We start from the raw sequence: 22259 nt of genomic DNA, 5'->3' as shown, positions 1-22259 counted from the left end.
CACCCCACGCAGCACAAGTTTACAACCACAAAAACGTCTGCGATGAGGATAGTTCAACACGTCTTCTCTGCTGTGCAAGCTCTGCTGGCATCCCGCTGCTAATATTTTTGTTTGAAATCATTTAAAATCAGCTCCTTAATTAAATTACATGACATTTTTGGTTGTGAATAAAGTATATTTTCATTTTCTTTTCTTTTTTTTTTTTAACTGTCAGCTTTCTTACAGAACAGAAACACAGGCACATTTGGTTAAATAGAATTTAGCCCAACCAGTTATATTATTACAACACACGACAACTAGCTTTTGTAAAGTTTCAAATCCATAATTTTTTCAGTGTGACATTTAAACTTCAACCCCTAAAAGTAATTCTAAAAATACTGAATAAATAAGGAACTAAAAGAAGGCCTCATTCAGCTAAAAATAAACAAATTATGAGTTTAATTTCCTCAGATCTCAAACTATAAAAACAGAAAAAAAAAGAATCATATCTGCTCCTGCCATGTTTTATCTCATTTGTGACGTTTCCATATTCGGTGAGAGCGAAAACAAAAAGGTCTGTGTCCTAATGAATGTCTAACTAAGTATGAGGTAGCCGATAAGAAGATTCAGCTCTACTGCTGATCTCACAGCACACAAATTGGATGCAAATCTCCGTGCAGATGCTATTCAAATAAAGCCTAAGCATCAAGGGATCTATGCAGAGCAAAAAGTCATCGAAAAGCTCAGTGTGAACGTGCGTCTTCCTGCAGGAGAGTCCTGCTGCACAAAAGCCACTCTACAGAATCCTATAGTGTCTGTGTCCAAACTCGAGCTAGCTTGGCAGCTCAGGTTTATAGTACTGTATGTGTACAATAGCTGGACTTTACTTAAATATCATCACCTGGAATTTTTGCATTTCTATTCTACATACTCCAAACCTTAGTATGTGGTCATTTGATGTCCCACACTATAAAGTATCCTCGAAACTTTATTCAAAAATGGACAGTGGAGGTATGTCCACTGTGGCACCGCAAAGAAAAGAGGATTTCCTCAACAGGAGTAAACTTGTTATCACGACTCAGCTGAGCCATAAGTCCTGAGTCATGCCTGAGCTGTCTCTGACAGATGCCAGTCCAAACACTATGATGGGATAAAGTATAGTGGCCCATTTCACCAGAGTCATACCACAGTACTCATGAGTCAGCTGGGAATCGGTTTGCCAGCAGCGGTCATGTGCGGTGCGGCCGTGGTGCCGCTTTGTGCCGGAGCAACGCTTTTCACTGCTGACCATCACCTGACTCAGAGAAATGCTGAGCTGGGAGGAGTTACGGTGCACTCGAACAAAGGACACTTTCAACACATCTACACATCAGCTGTACTGCATGTGTCTTGTTTAGGCCATCATTGTACTTGTACATTTCAACTTTATAACCAGGTTATATAGAGGAGAAATCTTTCTTTCTGTTGAATTCTGAACAGAGCAAAACAAAACTTTCGGGACTTTTATGTTTTGAATGAGCCAACAGAAAAAGAAAACCCAGAAGATTTGAGTCCACATAGCACTTTTTTTTTTTTTAACCGTTCTTGACAAAGAGAGCTTTTACTGCCACATGTGTCTGCTTTGAGGAGAAGATCCACAAGCAGCATCCTTTTTTCAAATCGCTCCGCAGCTTTGGACCCCAGCTCTGACCAGAGTTGAGTATCTGAATCGTCTTGGTCGCTTGGTCACGCTGGTAACCAGGAAAATGGAAGAGAAACTTGCTCTTGGTGTCTCTGTATCTCCCAGGCTTTGGGTTATGACGTGTCAGACAGAATTGGTCAGAAAGGAAAGTCGAACTGTGGAAGTGGATATAGGGTAATAATATTAGTAATGTGGTGGCGAAACTGCTGAAAGAGCCTTCCTCTATCCCGCCGGTGACAGCAAAGCACACACAGAGCCGTGTGAGGCTAATCGTCTCCCTCAACATTGTTGCTCTGTTTTTTTCTCTGACCGATCGTGTCAAACTTCGACCTCTCTGTGCACTACTGAGTTGTGACAAACTCATCTGCAGACAGTATGAGGGCAACCATTAGCCGTTCTGTATGTCATTAGGGAAAAACTGTTAAATAGTTGCCAAGCGAATGGATAATACAAAGCAAAAAGGTTAAATCTGGTTTATCATAAAACAGCAGATGTTAATAGTGTGATTTTGATAAAGGAGGATCTTTAACTTGGAGGTCTAACTAGCGTTTAAACTTCAAAACTCTGGATATTTGCATGCACATCTTATCGCACAGAAACCTGGATGATATGAAAATGTTGACATTGACTCTGTGCTTCAACATATGATGTTTTATGCAGAATCAAACAAGATGTCTGTGTTCAGAAAATGAAAACATGAAAAAGGTGTATGTGGGGGAGGGGCATTGTTACTTCTGTGTATGGGATCCAGACAAAAACTATGCTTCCTCATCATTAGTTTCAAATATGAGTCAAACACAGGAGTAGCAAAAAAATTCAGATGGGAAAAGAAACCTGAACTGCAAAATTTGCTGCAGGTAGTGTATAAACCTCAAACCTATACAACCTTTTCAGCCCCACTCAAGTGGCCATCAACTTACTAGGCCTATTACCTCAACAAGAAATGTCCCTCCTAGTTAACGACACAGAAAAAAAGGCAAACCCTTTCTGGAGTGGGGCCAAGCAGCTAATCCCCAAAACACACTTTAGTTCACAGAATCTAGCTCTGATCACTCCATGGGCAGCATTTTCCAAAACACCAATGTCTGCAGTAAACACTTTTGTCTGAATAGATGTTATTATGGCTCTTATACACCAAACTGACATATAGAACCAGCAGCAATAACTGCAACGAACAATCTACACTTTGCTCAGTTAGGTGTATTTTAATGCTTTTAGACACAAAATCTGCATTTCACTGTAAACCAACACATTATTTGGATTATTTTGTACATGTATGCTTTTATGCTTTTGGCTTCATGCATTGAAAAATAACACAGTTAATAGAGTTAATTCACTATGCTAAACAGTCAGACTAACCCTTTGCTCAAACTGTTTTGGAACATCGGTGAACTAGAAGGTTATCACTTCATGGCATCAACCTGTATACTGCTTTTGCTGCAGGGCATCAAAGGATGTATTGAATTTCATACAAAGTTGTGGGGGAAGAAAAATGTTATGGCTCTCTGGGTCCTTCTCTGGTAATTCTAAGCTGGATCGGTAGAAGGTCACAAAGATTGTAATTACACCAGCTGAGGAGAAGAAGCAGTGGGTCACAGTGAAGTCAAGGAAAAGAAGAGCACTATGAGGAGAGTTTATGAGGTAATGCGCGTCTGTCCACTGAAGAGCTGCTCGCTTCTTGTTGTAAAGTGATCACAGCATCAAATTAAATGCACCCTCAGCTGTTGTTGCACCCTCCCTCCCAGTGCCACCTGCCAGTGCTTCATTCAGCTCAAACCGCCCTTCTGCCCTGCCGCTGTGCCAAGGGCTCTCCACTGCACAGCAACAAGTAGCAGGCCAGCCCTCCTCTCACACTGGGTAACCAGGGGTGGGGCTTTCGAAGGAAGGGGGTGTCTATTACAACCTGTAATGAGATCCACTGCGAGCACTTCACTGGGGCTGCTGTTGTTTACTGTCGCACATGAACGTCGTGACGTGACGTCGGGATAATCCTGCCCGGAAACTGAAGCAGAAAAGCCATACGAGGGAAGAGATGTTGGCCACCGTTTGAGGCAACAGAATTTAAATGTGCGAACTGTATCGCACACAAATAGCACAGAGTCATCAGCACGTGATGCCACTCGCCTGCAGGGAGTCAACTCTGCCTGACCGCTGGTGGATCACACGATCAATAGCCAGCACTGATTGAAATTCAGCCGTTCGATGCTTGTCCCAGTTTACAAAAACGTACGAGTGCAGCAGAACAAAGAGCCTCTGGCCTCAATCTTCATCACAAACAGCAGATTTGTTTACACCATTCTAAAGCTCACAGGAGCATTCGCCTCATCTCGCTTCCATGTGCTGTAGCTTTAAGCTCTGCATACTTCATTTCTCCCCCTCATCTCGTTCAGGCCACCTCGGCAGGCTGGTTCACTGCACTGATTTGAACTCCGTCTGAATTAGCCTTAATTGCCCGCAGTGTAAATAAAGCCCTAAGAAACATCCTGTCGTCATTGTTCAAATGCTGCAATTGGCCATTTACAAGACACTGAGCAAATAAGAGTGACGCACCGCCCGCTGCACAGTGGAAGACAGGCTTCCTGATAAGGCCAGAGCAGATTTCAACATGCTCAAACTAAAGCGAAGCAAGGATTAAAGAAACATTTTACCTAAAGCCATCACCACCCAGAAAAGAACATTATGATGAGAAAAAAGCACAAAGTAAAAGCAAAGTAAGTAAGGTTGAGAGAAACTGATAAGAAATTCAAACAAAAACAAAAAAATTATATGATGCTTTTCATTTTTCCTATAGGAGGTTTTGACCTCAAAGTTTTTAATTCACGAGTCTGGTTTGCATAACGTAATGGTTTTTTACCTCTACTTTGTGCTAGTCATTAAAAGCCTGGTAGTTCTGCACCTGCAGCGTCAGTTACACTCATCTGAAAGAAAAGGTCTTGTGACATGCGGGAAGTGATCCACTGATAAGTTTCCTGCAGCAGCAGCAGAATTAGGATAAACACGAGAAGAAGCGCTGAGTAACTGGTGTGAGCACTGATGGCTGCCATGAGAAAACAGGGAGGAAAATAAAACTTCACCAAGTAGTACTGTTTTATTATCACTTTGTATTTATGTTGTTAAAGGGTACTCTCAATAACATTGTGCTAAACAATCATTTGTGACACTTTTCTTAGACATACAAAACATAAAGTCTTGTGAATATAAAATTCATTGGCTGAGTTACAATTTGAGATTTGGAATGTAGTAATTATATTTAGGAATTATATCCATCATCCCCAAATATCCATTACACAACATTACATCTGAAGTGTAAAACATCCAACTATAAGCCGTTATTAAGACAGCTCCAGAGTGGGGAGATTTGCTTTGACTCAGGAGTAACTTGCTGGAATCTCAATGAACCAAAAAGTAATTGAGGCTAGCCGATTTCAATCTCAGTTTAGCTTGGTCACAGTTAGCAGAGAGTTTGCTCGCTTCTCTTAGCAGTTAGCAGTCTGTGCTAAACTTCTAACCTCTCAACAACACTACTCCTGATATTTTTTGGAATGGAAATTTCTCCCTCCGTTTGAAAAAAGAAAAACAGGTGCCATTGCTGTTATGGTTTCTAGCTCATGCCGATTACACTAAGCAGCAACGGACATGCGCGAAGTAGGCATTATGCGCTCAAAAGCATTTGTCATGTACGCATGGATACAGCTCCGCTTAAGTGATTTCATAAAGGTGATATTATTCTCGCCACTCCGCAACAAAGTGAGAATATTTCTCAATAACCTCAAAGTATACCTTTAAATAAAGAAGATAAGACAGGAGAGTGACAAAGCCTTTTTAACCACCTGCGACTGAGCTGTGCAGCACTGCTCAACAAACACTGGGTACACATTACTGCTGTTGTGTCATCAGTAATATGCTACTCTCTAAACAAGAAATACGTAAATGTTTCTTTAACACTGTTATTGACAGACTGAGCGTGTTGCAGAGGGAAACTACCCTTCAAGCACCTGAAGAGGAAAGAGTCAGGTGACAGCTCATTCACTAGTGATGATAAATTATTGACTCCAGGTTGATATGTGACCAAGAGCAGCCTCCTGAACACACTCTCTTTGTGCCGGACCTGAAAGCTCCCCTGTCTGAGTCTCTTCTTCCACTCACTGCCTCCTCCGTCCTCCCCCTCTCCTCGTCTTTATCCCCTCCTGAGCCCCACCCATGCACCCACTGAATGGAAAGGTGTGCCTGCTGCCTGCTTTTACCACGGTATCTGTTTACTCAAAGCTATTTTCCACGTATAGTGGACGCGCTGCAGCTGCTCCTGTGGGGAGGCTTACAGCTAATGCACTCACATGTTCACAGACTCTCCAAGTACAGTACAACCCCCCCTTCTCCGGCCGGCTTCAAAGAGAGGCTTCGCAGCAAGCACATGCGCTTCAGAGTGCATGTGGTTTGATTAATAGCATTAGCAGCGGAAAGACTCGACTACATCCTTCCCATGTGGTGCAAGAAAATTCCTTGGAAACATACAGACTGATCACCTATAAACTCCCTCTGGGTTGTATGCTATTGAAAACATGTGACCTTAAGTATGTAGTGGCTCCAGACATGATTGAACATTGAGCTTTTTTTCCCTTCTCCTTTCTTTCTTCCTACCATTTGCTCCACAGGAAAAGCACCTTGACCCCAAATCTTAGGGTGAATGTGTAATCTAAAAGGTTCCCAGTCCTGGGTCTCTGTAAACCTAACATACAAACTCCAGGCTGCCCAGGACAAAATATCAATTAGGAGACGCGTAAATGAACCAAAGCACTCAAACTTATCCAAACCACTGACACTTCAGCCATTCAAATTCATTGCGCAATGGGCCTTGAAAATGTTTTAATCACCTATAACTGAGAGCTGATTTCTGTGTACGTTTCTAAATTTGGAGCCTGATCCTGAGAAAATAAGCCATGCAAGAATTTGCATCAGTGCCCTGGCATTTGGAGCTGTTCAGATAAGAGCCTGGTAATTGCTCACATTTGACTTTTCAAACAGTGGATTCTTAAAAACTCAGATGTAGCACTCGGTTTGATGAGGGCAAGGGAGCGTTCACCTCTACTCAAACAAATAAAGGAGAATTTCAGCAACAGCAGTTTTCCAGACAGAAAGAGAACAAGAAGTTCTACTGGGGCTCAACGTTCTCTCTTCAGAGAGCTTTCTCAATCTTTGGCTCTCGTTGTATAAAGCACACAGGAGATGCACTGCACCGGAAGCCAAAGAGAACTAAAATGCCATAGAGTCAGTTGTTAAAGCTGGGAAAACAAAACTTCTGGTATGCAGAAGTAAATATCCAAATAATCAAACTGAAGGATAAACATTTCATGATAATCCATCCACAAGTTTCTAATACGTTTCGCTTAAAACCACCGTAATGACACTGTGCAGTAGAAGGAATGAGCAGAGGTCACGATCATCTGAAGTCATTTAACAACTAAATGTGCGCCAATGGCTCCAAAAATTCTTCCAGTTAAATATAAATTCACTTCTTAGCCCAGTTAAAAAGACAAAAACAGCTATTTCATCTCAATGGCAGTAAACCAACTGTTAAAATATCTTTTTGTAGGAAGTCCCACTGACAGGTCGTCGGTAAACACTGCCTCCGGTTCTCCAGCTAAAGCCATAATAGAACACATCCCTCTTTGAGAAGCAGAATCGGGTTATGTAGGAGCCCTTAGAAACAGATCAGTGTCTTCCAGCAAGTCGTACCTCAGCTGTCAGCTTCAAGCCCAAAAGCAAAGGTGGCTTCCTCTTGCCTGCAATACTGAGATAACGAGACGTTTCAGTTCATCATAAAATGCACCAGACTCAGAATCAGACCAGACCATGTTCATCCAGGATGGGCTTTAGGGTAGAGTAAACAGGAAGGAAGAAATGTGTTGGGGGCAACTCTTCCAAGATCATTGGAATAAAAAAAATACAACAAACTCATTTTCATAAACTTTGTATCACTTGGTGAAGAGTTCTGGGTAATTTCAGCATCCTCATTGAAATCGATTTTTAAAAAAGGTCCGAAAATTAGACGGACTCGATCATACCATCCAGCTCCCTCTAGCTCATCTGGGAGCATGCACATAAAACTTCCTGTGACATGTGCGAGCGGATGCTCCTGGGCCCTCTGAGCCTGGGTGTCTGTGTGTGACCCCATCCATCAGGACAAACGAGACAGCAGCCCAGAAAGCATGACCGAAACAGCATGATAGATTCTCTGGGGAGCTCCTGTAGGGATTTATAGTCATGGGTGTGTTAACCACCACCACAGCGAGTGGCTACAGGACTATCAGCACCTGACAGTTGGCGAGGCTCCCGATACCTGTCAATCACATCTTCAATTTTATGACTTTTCTGTTATCAACGAGGAGCGGCATCCATCCTGACTTCTGACTAAGTGACTGAGAAATATCTGCGGCTGACGAACGGACACCAGGCTGCTCATTTCCCTGCAGCATCTCTGAATCAGACATAGGTGGAGACACAAAAGGCATTGCTTCACTCTCAAAATCATTCAACAGTGTTATGGAACACTGTAATTTACCTTCTTTGGAAAATATAATGCATGACAAGATCGATGAGCGACATCAAAGGAGGCTAAATCCAGGAGCTCAAGAGCACTTTAGAGGCCCTGGAAACCTCCAGTTTCAAAAATATTTCTTGCTTGGAGCAAAATGGCACAAATTCTTCTGCCCAATGTTTGGTTTATGATTGCCATTCCTCCCTCTTGCCAACAGTTGCATGAACCAAAATTGATATCATGGTTGCTGGCGTGTTGGAAAAACAGGGAAAAGCTGCAGGGAAGAGTTTGTGGGATGTCCGTCTGTACAGGCATCCCTACCAACCATCATATACCACTGTCACAAAAAAGTTCCAATGTTACTTTAAAATGTAAAAAAAGTTACATTTCAAAGTTAAAAAAAGAAGATCACGCCGGCACCAACTTTAACCACAGAATTAAGTGCAGCTCTGGGTAACTTGGGCTATCATGGCTCAAAAGTTAGGCAGCAGAATAGTTTGAAAACGTCACATGACAGACAGCTAACTGAGTGTAGAAAACACTTCTCAAGCTGCTTGTGTCTCTTATGGTGAAAAGAACCAACATTTCAGCAGAGCTGCCTGCCACAGAGAGAGAAGGGGTGTCACTTTTCGACATTCCCTGCTTTGTCGCTGCCGCTCTGACGCTCATCTTCTTTTGTTGAAAGCAGAGTTGCGAAAGGTGCATCCTGGCTGCAGAGGAATTTGATGACGGGAAGCTTTTGGTGAGGTGGCCAGAGCATTGCGTTACACATCCAATTATGCAATCCAGCAAACAGCTCCCACTTTAGAATAAAGCATGCAACTCTTTTTTGGTTGCCTAAGTAGAACTGTGGCGTCACAGACAGTCACTCATGTGTTGAGTCAGTTTCCTAAACACTGATAACGTCATTTCGAAATTCCTGGACACAGAAAACAAAAGCAGGCTTGGTTTTGGTCCTGATGATTGATGTTTTAGGGTCTGCACATCTACAACAGCTGATTATTTCATTTATTAGTGAAATATGTATAAATATTAGTTTTCCAACCCAACATGTTTGTATTGATTGTTTTATTCAACCAGCAGCCTCAAACCCCATTTCCAACCTCCAAGCATACGTGATAATAAGCAGAAAATCACCACATTTGATGGTGTAATCAACTGATCGTTTCAATTGTAATCTTTTCACAATCCTATTTCTCCTTATTTCCCCTTGAAGCAGCGGTTTGTTAGTTAGAGTGTGTGGATATGGGTCAAAATGTTACCAGTAGCAGCCCCGCGCAGTACCGATTGGTCACTTGTTCATACCCGTCCCAAGAAAAACTACAATCCACTGTACAGTGGATTAATTCAGTTTGACATCAGGAAAAATCTATAAAATCAGTCGGTCAAGCCTTTTTATAAACCAAGTACACCAGAGAGGGTATGGTCTGTGTCTGTCAGAACTTTTTGGGGAAAAAAAAAAGTCACGAAATCAGTCGCTCTTATCTTTGAACTGGCTTGCAGCCTGAGCAGGGGAATGTGGGTGTGGATTGGGAGTTTTTGGGAACAGAGGGTTGGGGTGTGGGAGATGGGAAGTAGGAGGCGGGAGGTTCACAGACAGGGCCGGTCGAAGGTGCTGCAGCTCATATCCTTATAAGGACAAACCTGGGCAAATGAGCTACAGCGAGTTTTCACACCTGAACTCCACCTTCCAGCTGTGAAAACAAGAGTGAAATATTGACCACAAATGACAGGGGAGTTGTGAGAAAGGTTACTTAGAGAGGTGCATAAACAACGCCACATGTTGTATTCTTGAAAATATGGCAAGTTTACGGGCGTTTCGTGAGCTCTGGCAGAGTGAAGCTGAGACACCTGGGTCTGCAAAGACATTAAGATTCCAAGATAAGAGGATGCCAGCACCTTAATACCCGTGGGTCAGGTTATGACTTGTATGGGGCTCAAAATATTTTAAGCACTCTGACATGTTGGGTTTGCGTGTGCATGAGATTGCAGAAGAGGATCTTAGAAAACAGTGTTCCCTTAGCACTGTATAATTTCTACTTTTAGTTTCTGCCAGTTTCTATTAAACTAAAAATGTTTGCTGCCTCATTATCACCTTTTAAAAAAAAAGGCCTTCAGACTTAAGTACAGGTGTCAGTGATCTGCAATGTATATCATAACTCCAGTTACAATCATATGATTGCAAACTTCTGCCAGCAGACCAAAAAGATTCAAACCTTTACCAAGTCATTCTTTTTTTGCCCCCCTTTATGCGCCTCTCTTGTCTGTACTTGTACTTTATTCAAATGAACCAGCCCACATCTTAAAGCCCAGAGAAGCAGCTCCAGGACACAGGCTGATGTATTTAAACAGTGAACAGATCAGGCTAAGAAAAGATTTAAGTATTGGAAAAGGCTGAGCAAACATTTAAAGAAAAAAAAAAGGCTTCCAGGTTATCAGTTCATCAGCAGCAAGGCTGATTGCTTAAACCTGGAAATAATTTGAGTTTGTGTGTGTGCACTGCATACGGTTGAGTGTGCATCCCTTTCAACATAACCACTTATCACCCCTTTTGTGTGGAGGGAGAGGAAAGGAGTGGATGACTGAAACATTCCTGCTCTCTGCAGGATGAGTAGAGCAATGAGGGTCATGCAGGCACAGAAATGAGCAGGTCATCACAGGAAAAGTATTTCACCGCAAATCATGAATGTCTTAGATCTGGGGTCAGGGCTGGACGCGAGTCAGGTGTTCCTGCTTCTGTGCAAACTATCTCTTCACTCGACAAAGACGTTTTATACCGATAAGGCGCCCAAGAGGCAGCAAGGTGAGAGGATGACCTCCTCTTGATGTCCCCCGTCTGCTGTCCACACCTGCCGCGTAGCTTCTATCCCCTCATTTCCCTTCGTTTAGCTTTCGACCAGTAGCAGCATGCCGATGACATAATCCAGGAAATAAGAAGCCGAGGGCTTTGCAGTGCAAAAAAGAAACTTGGGGGGGGGGGGGGGGGGGGGGGGGGGGAGTTTTCCAACAGCAGCGAGAGGGGCCGATTATTACCATTTTTGGGCACGCTCGCTCCCATACAAGCCCAACCCAAACCGCAGCGCTTACTCAGATTCCACAGCGTTTTTCTTCCCCCTTTTTTTCAAAGCATAAAGTTTGGAGAGCAGAGACAGAAGAAGAAGAAGAAAAAAAAGTAGCACCCCTTCTCGAAACACACCATTCATACCCTGTCTGGGAGGAGGGGGGAGGCAGCAGCTGTGAGACGCGTGCTGAAGATTGAGATTTGTTAGGATAAGATATGGATGTCTTACAGCCCTTTATTGAAAATATAACACCTGGTTTGGGAGCTCCTATTCAGATGAAAGAACTAAAGTAGTAACATTTTCAGGAATTAATAGACAGACATACTCCAGACTGTCCCCGTATTAGGGAACAGAACTCCCAAAACAGATACAAATCCGCTCATTTCTCGGTAAAAGCGCGCAGATTCAATTTGCCAGGTCGCTAAATAATTGGGGCACAAAGTGAGTTATGGTGAGTTTACTCCCCTTCTCCCCCTCAAAAAGACACACATACTCCATCCCCCGGTTGTTAAACATGGCCTAATCCACGTCGCATCATAAACCAGATGACAGGAGGGGCCAGGCGCTCACACACAATACGCAGTCAAGCGCATGGCTGACATCTGTTGCGCAGGAATGGTGGCCGAATTGTCCGGCTTTTTTAACTGTTTTTCTCCCCCCCCCCCCCCCCCCCCCCCCCCCCCCCCCCCCCCCCCCCTCCTCAGAAACGCTCCCCTCCTCCTTCACTCCTTCCTTCTCCCGCAAAGCTAATGGGTGGGCCTCCTGTGCGGAACTGCTGCCACAGGATATTTCAGAAAGGATACGCGGGATGTGTGAGCAAGAAAAGTTTTTGGGAGCGGGTTCGGGTTCCATGCCGAGGCGGCTAAGGGAGCCGCGCAGGTGAGAAACAAAGCGATAATGAGGCTGATCATTAAACTGCTACCTGCGGTCGATGTTCGGCAGTCTCGTGTCTGCGCAAACTCACCAACCCGCGGCCACGGTCGTCAAACACGACCCCGCCGATGTGCGGCAACAATAATAACCTCTCCTTATTATCCATTTGGTCATCATGACAGGCAACAAACCCGCTTCCGCTCAGAGGGTAGAGAGAGAGAAGTCAGTCTCACCTTTCTCTGCTGTTTCTCCCATGCAGGATCCAGGAGGAGATCCCGATCCCAATCATCTTCTTGTTGCATGTAGACTCCGTCTTCGTCATACTGATCCATGTTATTCTCGTATTAGTAAAGCGTAATATAAATAGACGCTCTGAGCTTGTCTCGTAGGTCCCCCGGTCCTCAGCGTTTTTTGCAGCAGCCCAGGCTACTCTCCTCCACGGATTGAAGACGGTGTGTGGATGAAATTAACGGTCCACCCCCGGCTTCCCTCTCTCTCACTCTGTCTCTTTCTCTCTTTCTGTCTCTCCCCCCCACCAACTCTGCCTCTTTCCTTTTTCTATCTGCTCTATTTTTTCCCCGGCAGGAGCACCAGGCAGGCAGGCTGTAGGCAGGTCTAGTATCGAGGAGCGACAGACTCAAAAACTTTGCTTCAGACAAATTGAATCGATAACCAACTGAGGAATTTGATTGGACGCCTCGGGGCACGAACCCGCCTTCTTGTCGCTGATTGGCTGTCTTGGATGTCAGTGCCGCGGTATTATATCCAAGGTTGACTGCCCAGGTTGATCCAAACATCAGACTATCAAGAGTAAAACAAGTGCAAACGCTTTACTTTACGTGCTATGATTGATGTTTTTTTTTAGTAGGAAGTTTACTAAAGTATTTTGCCGAAGTAAAAAGTTGTGTTTGTTTCCCAATATTTACTGTATATAACTTCTCACATTGTGAATTAAAATCTTTAACAATATAAAAACTGATAAATAAACTGTGTGAAGCAGTTAAAATCAACCTCTGCTTTACCCACTGCGAAATGAAAAGTCAGCCTACTCAGTGTGGCAGCAATAATGAATAGTTTTCTCTAGTTAGTATGAAAGACACTCTCAGTGTTAATGGCTTCAAGCTTTTGGGTTGTTTAGTCTGTGACAAAAGAAGAAGCTGTGCCTCTGCACTGCAATAAGATTTTAAACAAACTCTGCAATGATGTCATTAGATAATAAACGGGATATGACAGAAACAGTGCGAAAAAATATAATTTCCATGTGGCTGGGGAGGGGTTATGGATTAAAACACTAAAAACTGCCCCCCTGTGATAATGAAATTTTGAATATCAAAGTTACAAAATCCACTTTTAAAGATGATCGGATCTGCATCTGTGAAGAGAATACTTCAATGGTTTCATGATATTTTGCGCTATACATACAGGGCGAAATATGCAAATTTCTTCCAATGTCACTTTGAGTAACTCACACATTTGTTGACTAACTAGAGAGCCTCTACGAAGTTTTACTCCTCATAGACTCAGCCTTTCATGGATGCTGCTTTTGTACCCAGTCACCCACCTGTTGACCTGCATTAAATTGTTTACCATCCTGGCCATTTGCGATGTAAAGGGTACATGACTGGCAAAACCTGGGGAAGCCAGGTGTATGTGCAAACATCCATCTCTGTAACCCCATGGAAGTAGTCTGATTTTTAGCTTTCTCATAGTCTAGACAAGGACACAGACAGAGAATGAGGAGACTTGGAGTAGCATCTGTCGATGGTTCCTAGAAAGGTACGTCCTGGACTGGATTGGGATCCATCAAAGTGGCCCTTTCCTGGGTAAAGTTTCTATCCCCTTGTTGTGTGCACAGCACACTCTCTGGTCACGGTCAAATGAGGGGCCAGTTTCTTTGGTAAATATCGGCAGAATTGGTCAGTGTCTTGACAAGGAATGTCCAGACAGACCACCTGAAAACCATGTTGCTGAAGCATGGGGAGAAAAACAACTGACAATCAAAATAACAAGAAGCATATGCTAAACAGCTACAGAAATCCCAAATCCCCACCAAAATTTTTTTTTAAATGACCACAAATATGGTCATGTATATGCAAAAGGACCACCAAAGAGACACAAGATTGTTTTGTAACTATTTATGTCCTTTATCGAGGGGGGGCTTTTAACACATCTGAGCCCTGGGTTCTGTAATCTCTCAATTCACTAATGCACAACAGTGCTGTTTGAAAGTAGTGTGTAGAAAGCTGAGTCACAGCGCAGCTCTTGTAAATTTATGAAGAGATGGCCAGGTCTGTCGACCTTGTAAGGTAAGCCAAGTCTCTTCCTCTCTGTCATGCGCACACACACACACATAGAGAACAGGAAAGCAGGATAGCCCTGACAGTCAGGAGAAAGTGGAGCTCTTCCATATATGGACAAACTTCCAGTGTTGAGTGTTTGGGAAAGTGATGTCACAGACTGGGAGCAGACTGCCAGCTCACCGCCTGGTCCCGGGCTTTCAGGAAGCAGCTGCATAAAAATATTAGCAGTGCTGTGAAGATGCAAAGGAGCAAAAGTAGCTGACTGCAGCTTGTTAGCAACAGAGTTTAGAGTGTGCCACTAAGATAATTATGCTCACTTCCATTTGCTAATTAGCCTTCAGCCATTTACAAAACAAAGTGATTCATCAAAGTTCATTTAATGGCATTCAGGAAACCGTTCACTTATATACAAAGTTCATCATCAAGGCAAATTAAGAATTCTGTTTCATTAGCATTTAGATTACGATTTAAGTGGTTAATGAAAGATAAACTGAGACAAGAATGAAGAGTTTACGACTATGCTTTTGGCTGGGTTGACTTGAAACTAAATGCTGCCTCTAGTTTACATGTAGAGCGTGATGAGAGGACCAGTTTTTATAGTATTTTAGCTCCTAAACTAAAACAAACCACTTTATTCTTTACTCATCATGATTAGTATTCGGCTTCTGATGTGCTTTATAATGTTTTCTGAAGCTCCTGAGATAACTGCATGAAGTTTGAGAAAGATAAAGTGAAGGTGGAGAATTATTTAGAATGATTTGGCATGTGGGAGGCAGAGGTTGAATAACGCCCTGAATTTCACTTTCTTGGCACGGGTCAAGACATCTTAGAAATTGCTGCCTTAATCTATGTGAGTGCTCCACCTTTAAGGAAACACAATACTTAATTACAGGAATACCCCTTTAAACATTGATAATAGTACAATCTATTTTACTTTTTGCAAATCATAAATCAGTGAGAAACACATATTGAGAAAAAATCATGTCTAAGGCTTATCTATCTGGCTGTTGACACATCAGTACAATAGATGTATTCTGCCAGAAGGGCTAATAAGCCTGTTAATTGTTACATGTGTATTCAAAATGCACAGCCAATATACAGTCAAACAAATATAGGAGGTCAACGTAGGTAAGTCACAGAGCAGCAAAAAGAGCTCTGACTGGCCAGCTGACAGAAAGGTCTTGCCCTCTTAATGCCGCAAACGATGGCTGATTAAACGCATCAATTAACTCATTCTAATTAACCACCGAAATGTGTACAATTATTCCGGCGGCACGCTCCACTCTGCACAGTTTGCTTTGAGTACGCAGAGGAATTTGTATGGGGTCCAGCTACTTGACGTCAACACAATGCTATTCAGCGAAATCCCAGAATATCTTGTGAAGAGTCAGTGGTGCGGAGAAGCTCATGCTGGCTCTCTGAGGCACACAGGTCATGTGAAGAGCTGGTGCATTTGGCTCTTTCTGGTCTCTGGCAAGTTCCCATGGTATTCCAGTCATGCTGGAATGGGAATTCTTAAATAGCTGTTCGTACTGTTAAAGCTGAGCCATGTATGGGATGCTGCAGCACAACCATGATTATCCCATTGAGTCGGGCTCATGTTTGGGTTTGTGGTCAAACATCCTGAGTCAAAACACCATCTGGTATCACGCAGTGGAGTCTATTTAGATCTCAAGTTCAATATTGCTAAATTGTGAAAGATCTTGAAAAACATGACCAGCGTTTCAGGCTGAGGTCTGCTCACAGCAAAATGGGACAAGATGAAAGGATGAAAACACCAACAACAGGAGAAAAGGATAAATTCGTGGACCATAACACTTTTTAGCAGAAGCCACTGGACAAAAATAGGTTCTCAATGCCTCAAGAAACTTTAAAGGAGGCATATTAAGCCCCTTTTTTTCACGAGCTGGCAGACTTTCCAATGGCTGTAATAATGAATTTACATGAATTTACAGCTCTTTCCATTGCAACTGGTTTGAGTGAGCGAAGGGAGCAACTGAATTCTCATCCACTCTCTCTTATATGTACAAGGCTAAGCACAAACGAACACGAGTATTTAAAATAAATAAATGAATAAATCTCTGTACACAACACAATTCAAGCAAAGTTGTACATTGTGCATACAACTTTTATTAACAGGACTGAGAAGCGATCTCGTAACAGTTTCCAGTCCTTGATTGTAAAGGCTAAGCAACAAAGTCAAATAGAATAGTGATGTCCTGGACACGTGAAAAGTCTTTCAAAAGTCTTCAGCAAATACCACCAAGTCCAACCAGGTCTGATCCAAAAACCAGCCATGTTGGCACTGTGTCCTGGTTTGTTGGAGAGTTGCATCTGGTCCTCAATATAGTCTTTGAGTAACAACAAACATGTTAAAAGTCATATTAGCAAGGCACCAACGTTATCTTGGTGAGATAAACCAGTGCCATATAAACCAAGGAGATATTGGCACATATTCCCATGTTAAACCAAGAAGATAGCAACACATGATCCGACATTGCAAGCCAAAACATATTTTCCAGTCTACACATATCAGCGTCACAGTCAAAGTAAGAGAAAATATTCACCCTGTAAGCTGTTTTCCAAAAAGTTCATTTTCAGTGCCCAAACCTCATTTGAATGACGATAGGCACACGCACACAGAAAAATCTGTGATTATCAAAACATCCATGATCATGTCCACAGGGCCTTCAATGAGAACTGTCCTTTAAACTGAATTAAGCTTTTTTTAACTGATGAATTTCAATTAAGAACAGTGCTCTCTCACAGCACTGAATGACTGTTGTCAACAGTGAACTTGTCATTCTAAACTGTGCCTATGTGCAATGATTTGTCACAGACATAAATACCATATATACAATTAATGCCGACATAATCTTACAGACATGTAGTTATAGATATGTGTCGAACCATACAGCAACTTTCCCACAGCAAAAGAGAAAAAGTGGCATACAAAAAACAAAAGGAGGGTTCAGAGGAAAGTTATGAAAGTGTGAAAATAGAGGCCAGACAAGTGAATCTGAATGCTGGGGACGATGCCTTTGCACAGCAGAGTCAGAGGAGAGCACTAATAAAAGTAGAACTTTTGTTTTGGCCTTGGCACAGACAGCTGCGTGTTCACCGACCCTGTCCTCACCTGTGTCATGCACTGCTATCAAATATGATTTTATCTGAGGTACTGCGCCCACACACATGCACCCCCACCCTCAAACCATGTCTGCTTGAGTGGAAGTCTTTGGTTGAACTGGACTCCTCCCCTTTGTGATTGTGACCTGGGATTGAAGGAAAGGGAACATCAGTCAACCCTGCCTGAAAAAATAAAGATAAAACATGCACAAACAACTACCATTCTTTTCTTATGTGACCAGCCAAGGACACTTGGGTTTGTTGTGCAATGCTGACTTCATTCTTTCAGTGGATTTCCTGCCTCATAGGCTTTTTGATTGACATCAGAGTTTAAAACGGTAAAGTTATCTGTCAAAAAAAGCTGTCTCTGGTGCTTGTAATCAATAATTAACCCTTTTGGAGCTCAGCAGGCACGCTATCTTCAAAATGTAAACAATCCCAAAGCACACAATACCCCTATTTGAATACTTGTCTCTGAGGAGACGTGGGGTTAAATGAAGGGTGTCTACTTCCTGCTGATAAGTGGCGGCCACACACAATTTCTAAGAAGTAGAGGAAATTATTTTGACAAAAAGAGCTTCCAAACAAGTCGATAACGCTCAATTACATGTCTGCCTGCCTTCAGATTTTGTCTTCACCATCAGCTAGAGATGCCACATGTGTTTTTCTTTCGTAATCTTTCTTTACAGCTACTGGTATGTCCTCTGGTCATCTGCTTTGCCTGGCAGAAGAGTCCTCTCACTCGGGGGAAGACATGATGCCAAGTTTCCTCAGAAAGTAATGACATCATGTGCTTCTTGAGACAATCACCACTCTGTTAGGAAACTGCGAGGAGTCACAGTAGGTGTGATGTGATCAGCTGCTGAAAATATCCATCCATTTGGGATTTTTGACCTCATGATGGGTCAGTACCATATCTTTTTTACGAGCATGCTCTTAATTCTTTTCAAAATTCTGATGTTGCTCGTGACTTATACCCCAGAGCAGGCATAAAAATCATAACCATCAATGAGCAGACTGTGGTCATAAGATCTGGGAAGGAATATTTTCATTCTGTTCAAAGCACACTTGGGGGGTGGGTAGTTAGTGAGCTAACAAATAGTTCATTTGGATTAGTCTGGTGGCCAAAATCATAACTGCAAATAATAATTATTTTTAGGGATGTCCCGATCAGGTTTTTTTGCCCCAGAGTCATTTGATTCTGAGGAATCTACCGATACCGAGTTCCGATCCGACACTTCTACAGTACATTAAAAAAATGAAGAACGGCAAAGAAACAGTCCCTGATTTTTATTTTAATCACTTATTTTATCATTTAACACTTATAAGCAGAGCACTTCTGTGAGGTAGCTTGAACAAAAAAGTAATCAAGTAATAAACAAATTCTTCACATTGTAGTTTAGTGCAAAATTCGGGGAGTTATGATTATTGTAGTTGGGGATATACACCTTCCTCAGTTGGAAATAAATGTAATGTGGGGACATTGGAGACCCATCCAAGATGGCAGCTGCGCCATCTTGTACCACTCTGTACCACCATATAACAGTAAATACTAAGCTGTTATTTTTTCCCATTTGTTTTGAAATATTATAGTTCTGATCAAAAAAATTGAAAAATGAGAGTAGATATAGGTTATATATCCGATCCCTGATCGGGATGAAACGTCCGATTCCAATCGAGTCTGAAACCATGTGATCGGCCCCGATTTCCGATCACTTGATCGGATCGGGACATCCCTAATAATTTTCCTTTGCAATCACCGGATTATATCAAGCAATTTCGCTTGATTATATTTATGCTTCTTACCCTCCTTAGCTCTGAAGAAATGATATTTCATCTACCAAACCATAATGCTAAATAACTGCATTTTCTGGTTCTGTCAAAGTCAGCTATGAACTTCTCACTGACTTTTTCTTATTCATATAACCATAAGTCCTCCATTTCTAAACAAGCAAACAGGTTGTTTGTTCATCTCCTTAAAAAGTAGCCAAAAAGATGAGCATAAAACTACTGCTGTTTTATTTGTTTTTTTTGTTTGTTATTTTTTTTTTTTTACATTGCACATGAAACATTTCTATATTATACGCCAGGGGATAAAAGAGGTCACATTAAAATATTCAAGTGTTCACAGATATCAACAGTCTTAATCGCTTTCTGGTTGTTTGATAATTTAATGGAGGTCATGTACTGCCTGTGCTCACCGAGAAAGGCAAGAAAAGATGGATTTTTTTCCGCATGAATTTACATAAAATGATGAGGTTGATAATAAAAGTTATGTTGGCTTTTTCTTTGGTTTTGTTAAAGTCAGGGAACCCAAACAATACACTCCTCCAAGATAAATTAAACTCATTATCAATATTGTTAGCGATAAAGTTACTCCACAGTCTTTGGACAATAGGGCAGTGCCTAAATAAATGGGTAACAGTTTCAGTATGTATAGAACAGAAAGTACATTTCACATCAATGTCTTTTTTTAATCTTTTAACAATATGATAATTGGATGGATAAAATCTATGAATTAACTTAAATGAAACTTCTCTGACTTTATTAGTTAACAGGTATAGGTTGGGTAACAGCCAGATCTTCTTCCAGTCTGTGTGTTCCAAGTATTTGTTCCAGTATGAGACCATGTATGGAACTGTGGTGTAATCCCTTTTAAACAGGAGTCTAATTAGTTTGTTGTTTTTACCATTACTGGTCAAACAAGCTTTACCTACTGGGGTGTCTGACAAGGACAACAGGGAGAAATGTTTGGTTTCCACTCTTGGTTGAGATCTAAATAACATGCAAACTCGAGAAGAGATTGCTCCAAAAACTTTGGCAAAATCTACAGGTGATACAGGGATATTATATTCAGATAAAATAATAATTGAGCCACAATGTAAAATGTTATTATTAAACCAATAAATCAATCAATAAATAGGGATTTGTGTTTAAACAGAATGTCCTTGTTGTTCCATATATAATAATTATGAGGTGAAAAATTATGACTACTGCCGTTTTCAAGCAGCAGGAGGGACTCATATAAGCGTTTCCACATCAGAGAAAACGTCATTCTCAAGCGTTTCCGTTAAAGGTGCAGTAACACGTAACGCCTTAAATCATGAGGTTTCGCAGGACACACGATTGAGACTGAAATATGATGGCGTTTTTTTTTTTTCACTTCTGAGTAACATAGAGCTAATAACACAACAACAGTGTATTGAAGCACCTTTTTTCCACTTCCTGGTTTTAGGCAACAACTCCACTTGGTTAGAGTTCAAAATTAAAACAACTTGGTAATGTTCGAAAATAAATATTCTTTATGCAACACAAACATCCTGCATAATGCCATTTTGTTGGTTGCCTCGGTTACATCTAAAAACACTTGGAGCGGGCATTCACTGAGCAGCAAAACAAAAAGATAAGGCCCAACATCCAAATGGCAAACATGGAGATTGGACTCAGATAAGATTAGAATAGGGCTCTGCATCCTTGACGTATTCAGATGTGGCAAATGCACAACCTCTCTGCTCTGCAGGAAAAGAGAGGTGAGCAAGTCCACTCCCAAACAGTGTCCTTGCCCACCGACTGCAGGCCGAGAGTTTGAGAGTGACCACTGATCAAACAGCAGAGTTCAGCAAGTCAGCTGAATAATATGGAGACAATTTTGACAAAAAGTTGTGAAAAATAATGAAAAAGAATCCAGAAGACACTGTCAGAGAACGAGGAGAGCTTTAAGAAGCAACAGAGTAAGGCAAACTTCTGGGGGGAGCTCTTAAAGTGTGTCTTGCCAGAAAGGATCTTTCAACAGTTTTAGAGAGTCGGCAGAAGAGGGCAAGGCAGCTAGAGCAAGAAAAACATTAAATAGAATCATCGTGTCAAGGATAAGTTCTGGTTCCACAAACAAGCAGAGATGAATGATAAGATCCAGGACCTCCTGGATCTAAATATGCAGCTTCAGATAAGCTTCGTCTGTCTCGATTGGTGATTTAAACATATTTTAGATTAGTTTGGTTCTGGGATGAGCTATACATATATAAACATCAGCTTTTACTGGCGTCTCATACTCAAAATCACTGTCAGCTAGGCTCTTCTTCATTTTTTTTTTTTTTTTGGAGCTGTTTTGCTGATAACAGGCTACCCTTCCATCTACGGAATTCAAGATTTGAATAGGAAAGCTTGACCACATTATTAAGATGTGGCAAATGCACAACAGTTACACAACACTTCTGTCCATTTGGACTTTGCGTATTTGGACTGACAAATGTGCATAAATTACAACGTGGATTAAATCCATCATTAGATCACCCCCTCAAAATCTCAAACCACTATATTTCACATTGTGGTCCATGTAATATTTGGTGTCTCTATATCAATTCTCCATACTTCGTTCAGTCTAAGGTTTACAAAAGGTCCCGAAAAACCTGTTATCCAATCATTTTCCGTGTCTTTTTTCCTCCTTCAAAAATACTTTTGAGTTAATTCAACCAAAGTCCAACTTTTTCCATTAGTGTAGCCTGTGGTGGGATTGGTCTCACTATGACATCACATAGTGGCCGCACTACTTAAAATAGTTGTATAATTTAGCGTGTTTTGCAATAATCTGCTCACACCAGTTCCAGATTAATCCAGACTATGTTAGTTTTTTAATGCAACAGGGACTTGAGAAAGTTTGAAATATTATAAATGTCGTAAACCCATGACCTAAAAAATATTTTTTC

General features: G+C 41.7%; 1 protein-coding gene across 5 annotated transcripts in view; it reads right to left on the bottom strand.

Moving 5' to 3' along the window:
* Positions 1-12777, bottom strand: part of actn1 (actinin, alpha 1) — a 56391-nt gene extending 43614 nt beyond the window's left edge. For 4 of the 5 annotated variants that reach the window (XM_075448270.1, XM_075448268.1, XM_075448267.1 and 1 more), the window contains exon 1: positions 12364-12777. In XM_075448270.1, coding sequence (XP_075304385.1) covers positions 12364-12462 — 99 coding nt within the window. In that variant the 5' untranslated portion in view covers positions 12463-12777. The remainder of the gene's footprint in view (positions 1-12363) is intronic. The other variant, XM_075448266.1, reaches the window with a different exon arrangement.
* Between the last annotated feature and the right edge of the window lie 9482 nt (positions 12778-22259).

This window comes from Odontesthes bonariensis, chromosome 17 (genome assembly GCF_027942865.1).
Source record: "Odontesthes bonariensis isolate fOdoBon6 chromosome 17, fOdoBon6.hap1, whole genome shotgun sequence".
Taxonomy (NCBI): Eukaryota; Metazoa; Chordata; class Actinopteri; order Atheriniformes; family Atherinopsidae; genus Odontesthes; species Odontesthes bonariensis.
Note: the sequence above shows the minus strand (reverse complement) of the source record. Positions and strands in the feature narration are given on the sequence as shown.